Source organism: Gopherus flavomarginatus, chromosome 7 (genome assembly GCF_025201925.1).
Source record: "Gopherus flavomarginatus isolate rGopFla2 chromosome 7, rGopFla2.mat.asm, whole genome shotgun sequence".
NCBI classification, from domain to species: domain Eukaryota; kingdom Metazoa; phylum Chordata; order Testudines; family Testudinidae; genus Gopherus; species Gopherus flavomarginatus.
The window spans coordinates 78210609-78228044 of NC_066623.1; the positions used below are offsets into that span (position 1 = coordinate 78210609).

General features: G+C 38.9%; 1 protein-coding gene across 4 annotated transcripts in view; it reads right to left on the minus strand.

Moving 5' to 3' along the window:
- Window positions 1-4959: 4959 nt before the first annotated feature.
- The window catches only part of SLC30A7 (solute carrier family 30 member 7), a 52993-nt gene continuing 40516 nt past the window's right edge, over window positions 4960-17436 (minus strand). For 3 of the 4 annotated variants that reach the window (XM_050962372.1, XM_050962371.1, XM_050962373.1), the window contains 3 exons: window positions 11882-11972; window positions 10619-10768; window positions 4960-6053 (listed from right to left, as the gene is read on the minus strand). In XM_050962372.1, the coding sequence (XP_050818329.1) occupies window positions 6006-6053; window positions 10619-10768; window positions 11882-11972 (289 nt within the window). In that variant the 3' untranslated portion in view covers window positions 4960-6005. Of the gene's footprint in view, window positions 6054-9607; window positions 10769-11881; window positions 11973-17436 lie in introns of those variants that run through there. The other variant, XM_050962370.1, reaches the window with a different exon arrangement.

Below are 17436 nucleotides of genomic sequence, written 5' to 3' on the forward strand. Positions count from 1 at the left end.
TAATTAATCTGGCCTATTGTGTGCAATTGGGGAAATGAATGTGGAAAGAAATTAACTGGGGGTTATGGGAAACAGTCAGGCCTGTCCATAAACCTTACCTTAGAAAAGGAAATGAAGGTGAGAATGTTGCAGCCTAGGAATCTGTTAAAATGGGGACTGTTAATCACCTGAAAATGGTAGGGAACAGAAGAAGCCACATGGTCTGTGCCGCACCTTGCGAGGTAGTTCTTCAAAAATGAGCTCTACAGCATGGACTTTCAAGATCCTTACTTGCCAGCTAGTCAGATCAGAAAATACACATGCAGGGGTTTTTTTAACCAAGTTTTATTGAAAGGAAAATTTGATCCCAAATCTTTTTCAAATACATCAGATGAAACGTTTTACTTAAACCATTCAAGTAGAAAAAAGATATCAAAATTTTTAATATTGCACTTGGGGCAAGTCATAATGGCTTAACGGCAGCACTCCCCACCCAAGTTACAGTATAGCATCTCCGCAATTTTATTTAGAATCAGCAGTTTCCTACTCAAAACATTTGTTTAGAAATGTTCTAATACCATGCTATTAAATTTAAGCACACCAGTAAGAGTACGTCATGTATTTAAAAATTAACTGGAAAGGCGCAAACAGTACTGTGTTGCTGCTAGGAATGGTTTTGGCAATTTTTTCATTCACATTCCTTCATGTGCTAGCCAGCCCCCTCGGTAGCTACTAATTTCAACTCTTGAACTAGATCCTGGCACATATTACCATGAAGGGTTTTTGTATATGTGGGAAGTGAAATATGCAAATTCCTTTACACAACAGTGCTTCTGCCAAACATTGTATGCAGAGTAAAATTACCCCACAGGCGGGATATACTTGAAGTGTGGCTCACTAAACCTGAAAGGTAGATTATTCTGCATTTGTACATAGTGAGAGAGGAATAAATATTTCAGTTGCTAGCAGATCCTGGGAGAATGACCTGCATCTTTTGAAAGGGTACTATAACAACCTCCTGCCCATAAAGGCCAGACATGGATGGTCACCAACACAAGGGCTTTGAGGAAAATGGGAGTAAAATAAAAATAAGCAGAAAGAGGATCTGTGGTCTTGGGGGTGGGGGGAATTAACCACTTCAGGAGTGAGTAGTGCTACTGTATGCAATGCAGCATCTTATTCAGGTAGGCTCTGAGATCATCTTATTTTGGTTTTGCAAAACCAGTATTAACAGTGAGAAAACTAGGTTGAAGAAAGTTCCTCTTTATCTTATATTATTCCTTTAACATCTAAAAGTCACACAGTTTAAAAAAAATCGGCTGTCATACCAAATACAATCATAGAAGCTAATTGAAGAAAACAGGACAAGGTTATTCATGAGTAAAGATGCTGATGTGAACTGGTAGTGAAACAAACTTAGGTATATTTTAGGGTTCTCATGCCTGTTTAATACAAATTCAACATCTTTAAAATCCATTTTCTATTTCATACAATCCTCAGGGTTTCATATGACATCTGAATTATGCAGTAGTAAGTCAGTGAGTGTGAAGGTACACTGAGCCTTGCATTGATCTGTCTTCCTTGTAAGTTCTATTAAGCAATTTATCTTAATGGGTGAAAGGTATATATAATATTCAGGAACAATGTTATTCAACAGCAACTTCTCCAGGTATCTCATTTGCATCCCCACAACACAGTGAAAGCTAGCATCTGTACTGAACTGGTGAGTATTTCCTTCCTCCCTTCTCTATTCAGATTTTTAATTCTTAAAAATTAAAACAAATCATAACCTCAAAAATAGTTAAAATAGTTAATCTTACTCAGTAGGCACTAGCATCCACCTCTGAGTTAGAGTTCTGGATTCTGATAATAGACAGGCAGCCAGTCTTAAAATTTCACAGGTTAATGACTGGAAGATCAAATGCAGATTACTGCAATAGTGCATTACAAAAGAGTACTAGGCTCAATTATTCTGACATACTTATTTTTTGTACTAGTGTAACCCATAGTGTAGTGTAGCAAGGATACTAGATTTACTTAAGCTCCTCACTTGAGGCCCACTCACACACAGTGTGTAACTTTATTCATGTTTAACTGTTTATAGGATCAGATTGTAATGGAAGGCCTATTTTCTGCCGTGTTATGTTCAATGCTAAGCAACATTGTCGGTAGTAATCTTAGACACATTTCTAGTAATGAGATTCACTGTAGCACCTTGCTGTTATGTCTTCATGGAGAGTTAGATGAGATTTTGACTTATCAGGTTTGTCAATTAGAAAAGTGAAATTTAGGAAGTTTCTCCCCCCCTCCCCATCACTCTTAAAATGGACCATCTTCTGCAGGGATTCAGGATGAAGTCAAGAGATTACTAACACCTCCATTAGTATAAAAGAAGCAGAATCTAGTGTCATTTGAAACAAAACAGTTGTAAGTAGTCCTTGATGGTTCAACAGTCAGGGGTTTATATTAGTCACATGCTCTACAGTCTTCAATAATTCCAGCTCACCTAGTAGTTCATTAGTAGGTGAAAAAAATTAAATGTCGCTATGCTGTTTGGAAGCACGGTGAAAGACTTCCTGGAAGACCTAAATCATGATGGCTGGACAGCCTGACCCCTGTCCCTCACAGGCATCCTACCCCATAATGGACCAGAGTTAGCTCAGGACAGAGCATCCTGAAGACACACAATGCATTTGTTGGCCTCCATGCTGCCCAAGCAATAACATGAGAGCTACCCAAACAATGCTGCTTGGACTTATGCTACAGGAGTAAATTTACACCAACTTAAAATGCAGGGTATGCCATGTACTGTCTTTTGACCAATTTACTCGCACATTCTTTTCAAATAAACCTACTCAGCCAAAAAGTCATGTACTTGAAATGACAACACAATTCTGTTGCTTAACAGCAAACAACTGGCTTCCATACACTATTACCACATTTAAAGTACATTTTACAAAAACAAATGTAGTTATGTACATCTTGCTATTAAATGTAAAAACCATCCCAAATGATTAAGACTCATCTTGATTGTAAAAAATGTGCATTTCTCATGAGCAAGACACTATGGGCTTGATCCCCCCCTCCACCCCCCGAGTCTCAAATTAAACATCTTCCTAGGCAAGAAAGGAATTTAATCTTTGTTACAAGTAGTTTAAAGAACAATTTTCATTAAAGGTCAGTGTGCAGAAAACGGATTATGCTATCAAATACTGGTCTTGGCAAGGAAGATTAGCCATATGAGAATCCTGAGTCCTTTTAAAATACACAAGAAAAAAACAAAACAGTAACATCCAAGCAATTGCTGTAAGACATTTAGCAAGTCGCAGCAACTGAAAAAGCATCCCACTAACGTTCAGCTAAAACATTCACAATAAGCAGCTTACCCCAATAATTTGGCTAGTGTTAAAAGTAGTTTAAGATGATTAGGAAGCTTAGCTCAGCAGCCCAGAAACAAATCAAAGCTGTAAGTCTGGAAGACAAAATCACCCCCAAAAGTCAGTTTGAGGTTATGGCTTGTACAATTCAGGTGAAAGGGGTTGGGTCTTCCTTTTAAAATGGTGGCTCAAAGTGACGGAGACCCCATCCTTAAGATAAGCGGATTGTTGCATTATTGCTTGTGTTAAAGACCTCCCAAACAAAAGACAAATACCCACAGTCCATGTATGTGCATGACATTAAAGAAGCCATGGAAGAGGTCTTAACTTGGGGTTTGAATCACAGCTTTGTACAGATTAAAAATTATTAGTTCATTCAGCACTCGTATATCTGCATCTATCTGGTGAGCTCAACTCAAGGCACAGACTAGCAATTAAGCAGCATTTATATATATAAAAATACAAACAGTGAGTCATACAGGAGGAATAAAACTGAATCTAAGAAGCTGCTTATCACTGTAAATTGCAATAATGCAGTAACATCTGCAGCAAAACCATTGCACTATACAAACCATCCCTGCAATTCAATCTTAGGTATTTCTATAGTGTCTCTCATACTCAATGTTCATCAACTGTGACTAAAGTTGAACCGGTTAGAACTACAACACTCTTTGATTTTAGCACTACCCATTGCTGGGTATTTAATCAGTTACAAGGACACTGATATCTGCATCAGAAAAATACCTAGAATTCGTACCAGTCAGCAGCACATTTGATTTTTCAAGTAAGTATCCTTGTCTTGTTTTACTCCACTAAACACTGTACATTAAGTGTAAATTTATTAATTCACGAGTTTCCCCTCAAATAGCAAATTTAGTTCCTATTAATAAAAAGGAGACTTCCTTTTTCTTGCTCTATGTCCTAGTCAGACTAACCAACAGCTTCAGATGTGGAAATCAAAGATACATTTGTGGGATCCTTACTGTTCAGTCTCTGAATTCAAACAGAATGAGAGACTACAGTAATTTTGCACTGATAATTGTCATAATTAATTTTTGTGGAAGCATTGCATCTACAGTACAGGTGTTGTAGGATTGTCTCAGGAATTTAACATTCATTTTGAGTTCAAAATGTAAATGGCAGTAAAAATATGGTCTATGGATGTTTCTGGAAAGCACTCTATGGACAAATCTGTGTGTGTGTGTAAATACACAAGACATGGATAAGAGAGATCATGCTCATGTCAGAATCAAACGTGAACTAAGAGAATGTGATCTTGCACAGCACATCCAGTAGTCCTCATTTCCACTGCAGATACATTTGCCAGGAAGAGCTCCTCTCCCCCAGTTTAGTTAAACACAATAACTACTTCCAACCTCTTTAATAGTCTATTAAAACCTAGTAGACTAATTTTCACAGCAAAGTTTCGACAGAAAAAAGATTAAGTCTGTATTTGAACGATAAAAGCAAAACAGCTCTTCCATTACTATGATTATGCTGCAACTGCCTCTTTCTTTTGCATGGTGAGTTTATGAACATGGTTATTGCAATACAATTTCCAATTACTATAACAGTATTGAGAAACTTTCATTCATAGACAGACTCAGGGTTGAATGTTTAATTTGGTTAAAAGAACTCTTAGGACAATATATATATAGCAAATAGATGTTTTGAAAGCAAGTTTCCCACAATAGCTTTAACTTGTAATGTAAATTAAACAAATTTCACTCCAGTTCATTTGATAAGATGCAACAGTAAAAGGGAGTCTAAAATCTACAATTACGCAAGTACACAGTCACATACATCACTAGCAAGAATAAGATTGTGAACAAGCTGTCGCCATAAAAGTAATAAAAACCCTTCATGTTCCACGTTGATGCTGGCAAATACTTTTTCTGATATAAAGGCACTTTGAAAACCCAATATGGTTTGGTTCATTAAGTTTGCAAAGTACAAACAATTTTACAAACATACGATTATAATGAAGAATGCCACCCATTGTGACATTATGTACAAGACCGCTCTCTAATTTCTGATAACACTGGTTTTGTGGGAACGAACCCCAGCTTGTTTATGTGAACAGTTAGTTTGTCACAAGCTGGGGTGTGAATCTACTCAGCTAGCCTGCTAGAGACTAACTGTCGATATGGACCCTGCTGACATGCTTAGATCTAGTCCTCTTTATAACAGGACTAGATCAAAGTGCACCAGCAAATGGTTAATACATAAAGGCAGGAGCAACATGGGGAGTTAGTCTGCAGCAGGCTAGTGCAGAGCAGATTCATGCCCCAGCTTGCTATGAACTAATTTTTTTGTTTGGACAAGCCCTTCATTAAAGACATGACCAGGACTTGCAGTCCCACAATCTTAGTTTCCTGCTGGAACAATTGTAATAAGTAAAAAAAAAAAAAAAAAAAACCTCACAGAATGAAAAAAGTTTGGGGGCCACAAAAGACAAGCCCAGAAGTCCAAGACGCATCCTTTCAGTTTTTACTCCTTAAACGTGAACTCTAGAAGTAGCCAAAAGGCAGCAGTCTATTTGGTCTTGGTTAACCGGGGTGGCGGTGGCTCTGTCTTGAAGAGTACAATGTTTTATACCATTACAGTACCAGAAAACTTTGGTCCAAAGAACTCAATTTATGATGTTCACTACATGGCTGCAAAGTCAATCTGTACATAAAGCTGTCTGACTCCTGCCTGTAACAAAAGAGGGAGAATTAGAAAACTGAACAATCCTGACCCACACAACTGTACTCCAGTTCCAAATGCTATTATATTTACACACTTTTATTTGGTGACAATAGAACAAGCTCTCAAATAGACAAAAATCTATTTGAGAGCTTGTTCTATAGTAATGATTCTGCTAAACTTAGTGCATGAGTTAAAGATGTGTAGGGCTTCTACAATGTTAAAAGAAAGCTTATCTTAAAGCACAAGTTCTTCAACCACAATCTAAAGACCATGGGACATAAATTTTTAAAAAGTCTGTGTTTTTAACCATTGGAACAGATGCCAGTTCAAGTGAAGCAAAGCATAAGGATGTGTCAAAGTTTGAGCTATGAAACTGTCCTACAGCATAATAGAGATTTGTAGAGAAGACAGGCACAGCCATAGTGTATTTATATGAAACAGCAAAATAACTTTTGGTAATAATGGACACACAAATTGCAAATCACCCCTCTGCTCAAAAACATCAAGAGATTCAATTTAGGGAATGCCCTTAGCTCTGCCATTGTTGTATATAAAATTATGAGTAAATTATTTAAGAGACTATTAACCCTTAAAGTCAGGTTGCTAGCTGCAAAAGTGGTGTACGTAGTTCATATGCAGAATCATCTTCGGGAGAAAGATAATAAAAATAGTCTGACTGAGAACACATTGCTGAGAATCAGATTAATGTCAACTAGGCGCTTAGATGGCTACGGTAGTGGAAGACAACTTTTAGTGAGCTCAAGATCTACACAAAAAATTCTAAGCTTCCATGCAAATAATCAAAACATCCACATCTGCCTCTCAGGACTTGTCTAAATAGGACGTTATACCAGTATAGTTAAACTGCTATAGTCACCATGTGGACAAGAGTACATTCTGTGTGAAGTAAGAGTAGCTTTTTCCTGTTTAGCTTAAACTACTTCCAAAGTGGCATAAACTAAACCAGAAAAAGCCATATTTACTCCGGAATAAGAATGTCCACACGGAGTGTTATAGCAGTTTACATTGATACCTTACTTTATACTGGTATGACTCAGGGACAAGCCCTCAGTCACAGATGTGCAATACTCTGGCATCACTTGACTTGAGTCTTTAGGAACAGAACCACACTTGAGAAAACATAACTTGTCTGGGTCCCTGAAGTGCACTGCACTTTGTTTCAGCAATAATGCATACTGAACATCTGAGGTCACTTTGACTAACCTGCCAAATTACAACTTTAAGAACTATGATCTCCACTACTGCTCAAAAATGCTTGCTCCAACTGTACCCTCACCTACTCCCACATATCAAAAGGGAAGGAAGATGTAGCCTAAGTCCATTTGATACCAACCACTAGAATGAACATATGGAATAGTTGACATCTTGCTAGCAAAATAATCTCTCTCATTGGAGATTCAAGAGATTTGAAATGACAAAATAATTACAAATCTGTCCATCCAAACAGACTGCCCCCAAAGCCAAACTAGCCTTCCCAAGAATCAGCCCTCCCACATATGTAAGCCATCTTCAGACTGACCTGTCCAACACATTAGCTGTTTTGTTGTACAAAACATGCCTGCTGCCTCCTAGTTATTTGCTGAACTAGATTCATATATGCCGGAACTTCTCAGACAGGATAGATTTATTTATAAGCTTGATTCTAGGAGGTCTACTTGAAATCAGTGCACAACCTCTTTATGTTCCATCATACAAGCTAGAAAGCAAGGAACTAATATCAATAAGCATTTATTTTTACTGGCTCCTCAAGTTCACCTGGTTCAGGATTCTTGAAGTTGGTTCAGTGCAGCAAAGATTTCAAAAACATCTTTTCACTAAAAATGGAGGCAGTGTCGATAGAGGTACCAAGGTGTTGCCTAAATACATGCACTACAGAAAGTGTCTGCAGCACCAAGTAATAGACCGTAAAAACCTGAACATAACTAGATAGTAAAATTAAATACTATTGAGCAGATTCAGACAACATGGGTCCCATAATAAAAAGACAAATTAAGTGATCTGGAAAGTAGAGTGAGTAATGAGGTAGCAACATTACAGATGACAAAGTTATTCAGGCTGTGCATCTGCTTCATGTGTAGTCAGGCCCAAGGGACTCGATATGCTGTATGCATTAGAAACTGAATTCAAAGGACGAGGTCCTAGTTGGGATTTATTGTAGCTCATAGAAAGAATTCCCAAGGACCCAGGAGCTTTATCTAGTCTGGTAATCGGAAACATCACCAGATGTACAAACAATCTGTTGCACCATAAATGAGGCTGCTGCAAGATACAAGGACAGAGTTAACACTTTCCCACTGGAGCACATTCTGAAAAGAACATTTCTACAAACACCTTTTTAACTGACCCAGGCAATTTCCTGTTTTCCTCACTGACATTATAAATATTTGGGCTTGAATAAAACTCCCTTCCCTTCATCATCTTGTCTCTCTCTGTTGCTGATTTCACTGAAGTTAATCCTAGGTTTATAGGCTCATCAGTTCATTATCATGTAATGTTATGTAACATATTGAATATCACCACTTTAGTAATAATCTGACAATATTTTATTAACTATAGTTACAAAACAGGGAAAGAAAAAGTATGCAACAACTGAAAGGTAAATTAAGTTTGAAGCCCATGTATAAAAGGTTTCATCCCTTACTATTTACCTAGGTATTTATATGCTGCTCTCCCTCTCTCCACTATCACGGTGCTTCTGAATGCATCGCAAGGATTTAAGACTAGACATTACAACAATCCCTTACTTTCTTCACACCTTGTAACAGAAGTAGCTTGGTTAGTTTACAGCTTTGTTTTCAAAGGTTCACGTGTGGTTCCCTGCACATGTGACTTTTTTTGCAGAAAAGCTTAAGCCAAATAAATGAGTTTTGCATTGAGCTTCACATCAGGACTGCATTTTCTGCTACCATGACTAGTCAGGCATGTAAGTGCAAGTTGGTGAATCAAAAATCTGAGTGCAGATGCCCTTCACTGTGAGAGAGGTACAGAGAAAGCAAGTTCTTGGAAGCATTCCCATCCTCCTGTCTGCATCATCTCAGTCTTGCACAGGGTCAGCTTTTGGAATTAAAGCCTCCATTTAATGCAGATGCACTGTGCACTCTTAAGTAAAACAGTGTGGAGACAAAGTAGTACATGTAAGTTCCTATCTGAACTTTTCAAACAATGCTACTCGAATTTGATGAATTCTAGAATAGAGTTAACTCTGGGGAATATGTACAGGCAGAGGCCAATTCAAAGCTGAACCGATGCTACTCATCATCTACAATTCTACAATCTAAGAATTTCCTGTATTGGTGAGGCACAGGTATCTGAAGGAAGGCATCCTCCCAACAGACCAAACATAGGATGGCTCTTAGTCTGACAGGGATACATAGGATGTCTATCCAGAAACAGCATCGCTGTGAACCTGTTCACTTCCAAGAGTCAAAAACAGGGTACAAGCCTGGATTCTTTGGAAGCTACAGAACAGAGAGAGATAAGTATCTTGGCTTTTATTCATGAAACAACATGCAAAAGATCTTTTTTTTCCTAGAGAAAACTTTCTATTGGATTAGGGTGAAATCGGGGAAGGGGAAACATTGGCGCTCTATATTATTTCAAGCGCCCAGATATTTACCATTTTGAGAACTGAATGGTACACAGCACCTTGTAACATTTGAGTGTCAGATCCTGGTCAAGGTAAGATGTCTTACAGGTTGGATATAACAAGATGAAATGTAGTTTGTTAGAGTAATGTAGCAGATACCATTATTTTTTTTTTTTAAACTGTGGCATCATTTGTTATGGACTTCCGATCTTAGCTATAGACAGCCAATTGAATCTCATTGCCTTTCCTTTTAATGCATCAGTGATAGAAAAACTGGCTTTGGTTGTTGTTTTCTCTTCCTTTAACCAGACAATATCAATTTCTAATGACGTGCTCATGTGGTCTGTATTGATTTTGGTAGTCTAACCTTAGCTGGAACCACACTTTTACCATACAGCTTAAGTTATTTCTTAGTCTAAGAAAAGAGGAAATGCATTGATCTGAAACCAGCATGTGGTAATGGTTGGTAAATATTGACTTTAGTGGCCACCGCTGCCTGAAAGTTGCTAAAGGCAACAAAGCATGCAGAAAACGTGGCTTCTCAGAGCAACAGAAGTGAATGTCAATACAGAGGCATCACAGCAGATGCAGAAGTAGGGTTAGTCTCTGTGGTCAGACATCTTATCTTGAAAACCTCATCTGTTTTCTTTGTCCCTGGTATGTCAACATAAGGCTTCAATCCATGTCTAAGACTACAGCATTCTGGTGTCATGTCTCCCTTTAAGAGGCAGTAAAGAGAGTGATGAAGAGGAATGGGCCACATATATTAACCATCCTGCTTCTGGTAGCTGGAGTTAATCATAAGTTAAAACAACAACTGTATTTAGTTTGGTGTTAAAGACAACACAGAGCTGTTACTTTTATAAACATTTTGTTGCTCTATTTTTATATTTACATCCATGTTCTCTCTATCACACACATCAACATGGTATCCAAGCATGCGACTGTAAGCAGGCAGACATACCTGAGTAAAAATATTGTGAGTTTGGCTTAGAATCCACTTGGCATCAGCATCAGGAGCTACAAATAGTTTCAAGGTCCCTATGTAAACGTCACTACAAAGGGTCCAGAAGTGTGGATCATGTAAACTGTAAACTCCTTGCAACTGCTGAACCTAAAATACCGATGACAGACATTTCAAAAATGATTTCTGAAAAAAAAAAATACATTACTACACACTAAGCTTTCCTTTAGCTAATAGAAATGTCAGGCAGTACTCATCTTCACAAGAGCATTTAGCGAGGTCTCATCTAAATTCGTTAGTACTTTTGTCTCCACATAGGTCTGAGAAGGAGAGAGTTCAGTGGAAAGACTGAGAACTGTTCTATTACATATCCACACAACTGCTGCACGAGGCTACAGTTATATTACACTGGAAACTGGTGTTCTTCACTCCTTTCTAAAAACAGCAGTGTTTGAGGCAAGGAAGAAGGCACATGTACAGTTATTTCAGGGTGTGTAAGATGTACCCACTTCTCATCTCAACCAGGAATTCTTTTTGTGAGATGTTTAGTGCTACACAGCAACCCCATAAACCACTGGGGGAAAAAAACAGGGACATTTCTTTGGTACATGCATCATGCTAGCATTCCATAAAAGACATGTACTGTATAGGTATCAGGGACACAATGCCAAATGCAAACTATGACCGTCCTTTTGTATTTACTTCCAATGTTTTTAATATGTCTCAACACTTCTTGCGAAAGGTTAAGATAACTGCTCCAGAGGGGGAGAGAAAAATATTCCTTTGAATAGAAAAAGAATCTTTAGCAATGGCTGCTGAACATCAGATCAGAACTGGAGAACAAGCAAATTCTACAGACAAAGATCCAACTGGCCTTCTTGTGAAATCTCCATTATAATGCTCTCTTACACCACTTTGTGACACAATACATTAAAAAAAAAAAAGTTTTAAGATCTATTCCAAGCCAAAAGTATATACTGTGTAACAGGAAATCATTTCAAAATATAAAGTTTTGGTTGGGACTACAGGATATGTAGAATTTGGGACTTCAGATGGTCAAATCCAGGTTTTTTGTTATGCTTTTGACCATTTCCAGATAAGTGTTCATTCATTTGTATATGTTTAGGACAGATTTAAGGAATCCTCTGTGGATTTACTGGTAGGAAAACATTCCAAAACACCCCCGAGAAGTCCAAACGTATGTTGCTTATTCATTTAATAGTTAAGTCTTATGCAAAAATGTCCTGAAGTGGAACAGCTCACCCTCTGATAGCACTGAGGCAGGGCACTTTCCAGGGAAGGTGGAGTTCGCTGCATTAAGATTCCAATGGACTCTCTTAAAAGTGGAACGACACTAGAAAGAAATAAAACAGTTAATTACAGCCTCATCTTCAAAGGATGCAGAATACAACAGCAATATTTCCACTTTCTGACAATGAATAAAATCAGTCAGGAAATATGAAGCAATACACTGAGGAGAAAGCATTATTACAGATTCACCACAGTGGAAAAAAATGTTACAAAAGTCAAAAGGGTTGACATCACAGTAATGCAAAAGCATGAATCTTTGTCACTCACGCATTTTCTATAGAGATAGTCAAGCAAGAGTAACAATTTCATTTTGTGGGATTTGGATGGAATCTTGAAACTATGTTCTAAAACACATGGAAGAAAAAAATCATATGGTAAAGTGTAGTTTAGAACCAAAATCAATTTCAACAGCAATTATAACAGCCATAAAAATGTGCAAGAAAAGTTAAACCATTCTTGCTTTGGTCTCTGGCTTGAGACATATTTATAACATCATAAAACAAAATTAGCATGAACCAGTCCAGCCAGAACAAAGTGATTTGTCAAGAACAGCCAACTTAGCAATTTCTTGATGTTAACAAAATGCAGGGGCCTCATTCAAGCCCAAGCAGTGAACATTTGGAAGCAATTCGAGGTTTCTTCCTGGCTGTTTACTCTAGTGCAAGGAGCAAAGAAGGAGCATTGTGCCAGCTAGGACAGAGTTTTCACACATTGAACAAGTTTTACAATTCTTAAGTTTTACAAATTCATTCCTCAGGAGCTAATGCAATAAGTTCACGTGCTCTTAAAATACATCACCTTACTGCATACACCAAGAATAAAAGTACCCTGAACTCTATCTTAAAACTACTATATCCTTTTGGCTTAGTGTAGCATAATGAAATTTCACAGGATGAAATGTATTTTGAGTCTTGTACAATGTGTGTATATATCTCATCTTACATTTAAAACAGACTGCATTTTTAAACCACCTGACACCCTCTGGCAGTAGGATCAGCAATGTCTGAAACTGGAAGCCAGATTCCAACACCAGTACAATAATTGGAATAAATGTATTGTTTCCCAGTGTCAAAATCAGAAGAGTGATGGGATGAATGTAATCAGAGGGAATTTAGAATGAATCAGGAAAGATTTTGTAAGAATGAGATCAATTAGACCATTTGCCAAAAGAAATTGTGTAAGTCTCATTTAAAGCCAAACAAAGCACTGGAGACACACTGTAGAGAAAATTCTGTATTGGCACAGGAGATGGACAAGATGATCTCATGGGTCTTTGCCATTGCTAATTTGTTAGTCTGTGGTATGTTTAAACAGTGATGCGTCACGTCTTTCAGACAGTTTGACCTATAAAAGTGCAGGATATAAGCTGTTCCTGACAATGGACTCCTATACTTTGTGTGTCACAAACATCACTTTCCAAGTGAGAACAGGCATCCCTGAATGGATTTGAAGTTGACCTGAATTATAACTCATAAATTTATTTCTTGCTACGTGACCTTTTACAGTACTAGGCAAATTAGGGATACAAATTGAATATCAGCTTATTGAGAACTCTACATTTCACTGTGCTTAGTATTTTAACTGAAGGCTCCAACACGTAAAGCTTTTGTAAGCCACAGGGACCAGGACTGCACATTCTTTCATAGAGGGCTAGAGGACCTATTAGCTTGTCTTCCTATTTAAACAAAAATGTCTTCCTCAGCCAGAGAAAGAAGTAATACCGCTCAGCAAAACAACACATGAAACTGAACTCTGCTGGAAATATTTAGGACTTCCTGGTAAAAATATAACTCTACTGATAGCATAAAATAGTATTTAACTTGTATCATTTGAAATTGGGAGTGGAGGTGAAGTGTCTGTAGAAGGACTGGGTGTATCTACCCTCAGAGTCTGAAAATTCTTGCCATTTGGTGCAAATTAGTCCATTCTAAGGTTGGGTTTGGCTAATCAGTATGGCTGGATCAAACCAATTTTTCAACATGGTGCACACTGGACGAAGGAAACATCCTGCTAGAAAGCTTTAGCAGAAGCCATCTTTAAACCAGAGTTGCTTAACTCTGCTGGGAGCCCAACTAGACAGGACTTGAGAGATTGGAATTTCCAAAGGTTTGTAATTATGAGAACATAAGAATGGCCCTACTGGGTCAGACCAAAGGTCCATCTAGCCTAGTATTCTGTCTTCTGCCTGCCAGGTGCCCCAGAGGGAATGAACAAAACAGGCAATCAAGTGATCCATCCCCTGTCACTCATTCCCAGCTTCTGGCAAACAGAGGCTAGGAACAGCATTGACTTGTTGACCCCCTCAAAGAATTCTAGTAGACTGGTAAAGCATGATTTCCCTTTACTAAAACCATGTTGACTCTTCCTCAACAAATTATGTTAATCTATACGTCTGACAATATTGTTCTTTATTATAGTTTCAACCAGTTTGCCCAATACTCAAGTCAGGCTTACAGGTCTGTAATTGCTGGGATCACCGTTGGAGCCCTTCTTAAAAATTGGCATCACATTAGCTATCCTCCAGTCATCTGGTACAGAAGCTGATTTAAATGATAGGTTACAGACTACAGTTAGTAGTTCTGCAATTTCACATTTGAGTTCCTTCACAGATAGTGTGTGAAGCCTCCCCTTGACAGATAATAAATCTAGATGTAGCAACACTTAACACAAACTGAACCATCTGCCCAACCTCAACTCTTACACAAGTAAGTGACTGAGAAATTAAGAGATTTCAAAGGACAAATAGGAAAAAGATGATCCCATTATCTTCCGAGCACATGTGGTATGACAGGAAAGCCTTACTGAAAAGCAAAAAGCCATCCCAGAAAAGAAACTGGAGGAAGAGTTTAAAGATAGAATCTCACCCTGTGAGGAGACTTACATTTTCATTACTTGTATTTGTGAAATTGTCATAACAAGGCTTTAAAACAGACAAGTAACTAGAGAGTTTTAGACAACAATACATTTCACACCTTTGCCTGCTGCCTACCTAGACAGAATTTTCTGCAAAGCAGCACCGCATTTATTAAAAGCCCAACCACACTACCAATACAGCCATGTCAAGGAACCTGGTTACTATGTTGTTTCAGTTTGTAGTGTACAATGGAGCTTAAAGATGTTCTGTAATCAAGCTAATGCCTTACTCTCCATGTCCCTTTAGCATGCTTACTGAACTTAGGCTAAGAATATAGCTTAGTTATGGAACAGTGTTGAAACAGACCAGGGACAATATGAGCTCATCTAGACTGCACTGCAGTCAGTGTGCCCTGCTGTGCTGTGCTCTAACTGCCCCGCATAGATCCTGCTGGCTTGAACTAAAAATTGTCCTGTTCGCACTAACGTAATACTGTTGGAAATGGGACTACACCAAGGTGAGCTAGGTACCTTTTAGTTTGATCCAGCAGGGACTACACAGGGAATTTAAAGAGTGCAATATGTTAGGATGCTCTACAGTTCACAACTCTTTAGTCCAGACTCTGGTGCCATGCAGATAAACCTTATGCTGAGATTGGGTTCCCTAACTCTGTAGTGCAGAAAGTTGCATTGTGAAAGTCATATTTGCAGCAGAAAGGAACAGCTATTATTTCAGGTAAGTGAAAGTTCTGTTTTGGCAGAAAGCCAATTGTGAACAAGTGGGTTTTTCCCCACAATATTTTGTATGCATATTTTGTGTGCCTCCCTTTCCCCTATGTACTGCAAGATTAACTAGGGGAAGGGGAAAAGGTGTTTTCTTTGCAGAAGAATCCAGAGGTCCAGATAGGTCCTGACAATTGCCCGGTGATTTGCTACGAAGTAACTGACAAACCCAGCCCTCTGCAGGAAGCCAGACGGTGGGGCCAGCTGGAGAACAAAGAGCAAGTCAGGAGGAGACAAAGTGACCAGGTTAGCCTGGGAAGAGAAACAAAAAAGACTAAGGAGGGGCCAAGGGGGGAGTAGCTACATGTGGGCCATGGTCTGCTGGAAGCAGGGATGCTTCAGGACTGGGAGCTGAGAGAGCGCCCTGGGCTCCAGTCAGACCCAGAGGGACTTGGCTGTTTCCTGTTCTCCATGCTAACCTAAGGGCTCCCTATGCTGCATTCCAGACATTTAACAAATCCTTCTGGTTTACATCACTGTCTCAGAATAACTCTAGTCTAAAGAGGCCAGGGTTCCATTGCACCCAAAGGAAGTAAGTCTCCCCCTGGAGATCCAATTTGAGTTAGCTCACTGAGGGGAGCTAACAGAGTGAGGCAGGTGGACTGAAGGCTCAGAGGTGCGGTCCCAGGAGTGTGGTGAAGCCAAGTGGCTTACCCCTGTAAGGGGGAGTAACCCTTGAGGAGGGCTGACACACTGAAGGGTTCCACCAGTCATGTGAGAGCACCACCGTATGTGTGGTTCTGTAACACCAGTCAGCCTCTAAAAGTGAGAGAATCCAGAGTTTAGGGCCAATGATTTTCCATTGTTCAGGGAAAAAAGATCCAGCTACAGAAAGGCTAAGCCTTGTAAGAAACCACATTTTTCCCTTTCACATCTGTAGATACTGGAAAGCATTGGGAACATGTTGACTTTATGCTTGTGTGAGTACAATTACTTCCGGGGCCAACCCATCAGGAATGAAGATAGATAATACTAGGAGGGTTAAAGTAGAGTTTGGCCAAACATCACTAATATTTTTAATTAGTCATGGTGGGGCTTGAAATTCTTGGGCTTTTTTCTCGTGAGGTAGCTCATGCACTTGAACTTCCCTTTGCTATTATTAGTTCTTGATTGCAACAGACTGAGAAGGAAAGCAAACAGCATGGAAGCCTCCTGTAGGAACAACCCACAGCACAGTCTTAAGCATTCTTCATAAGCACACTCTGCAAACTATGCAACTACAGAAGATGCAATTTCCATAGTGACCATGTCTGGGAATAGAAAGAGTTGAGGTAACCACGTCACACTACTTGACAGTGTAAGGGAGCTGTAAAGCAGCACTAAGTGAGGGCCTGAACCTGCTGCCTGAAAAGAACAGTTCTATGAATGTCCAAATGTGTGTAGCTAGTACAGAAGAAGCAAGCAGTGAAGCACATCACACTCTCAGATGCAGAGGAAGTGAAAGGTGTTAAAAGGATCAAACAGAAAACAATGTATGAGATTGTATTTACCAGATCAAAACACCGTTTGTGGCTAATGCGATTTGGTAAATAATCCAAACGTACCAAAGATCCGCCAGATTAAACAGTGAGCTAGTTTCCTGCTTCGTTGTCAAATATTTATTTAATTATTTGCAGAGTTTCATCACACATTTCTAAAAACACCTGCGCTCAGGCTGCATTACTGCTTATGGCACTGTCAACGCTGGTGCAGCTGCATCATTCCTGGAAAAGAAGTGTTTTCTAGAGTAGACAGCCTTGGACAGCAAGAATGAAAAAAATATGCAGAACACTGCATAATCAGACACTGTATTAACACCATAAACAGGAAGTTAGATTAAGACAGTCAGCAATTTAAATACTAAATGAAACTTGTGACAGTCTGCTGGAGGC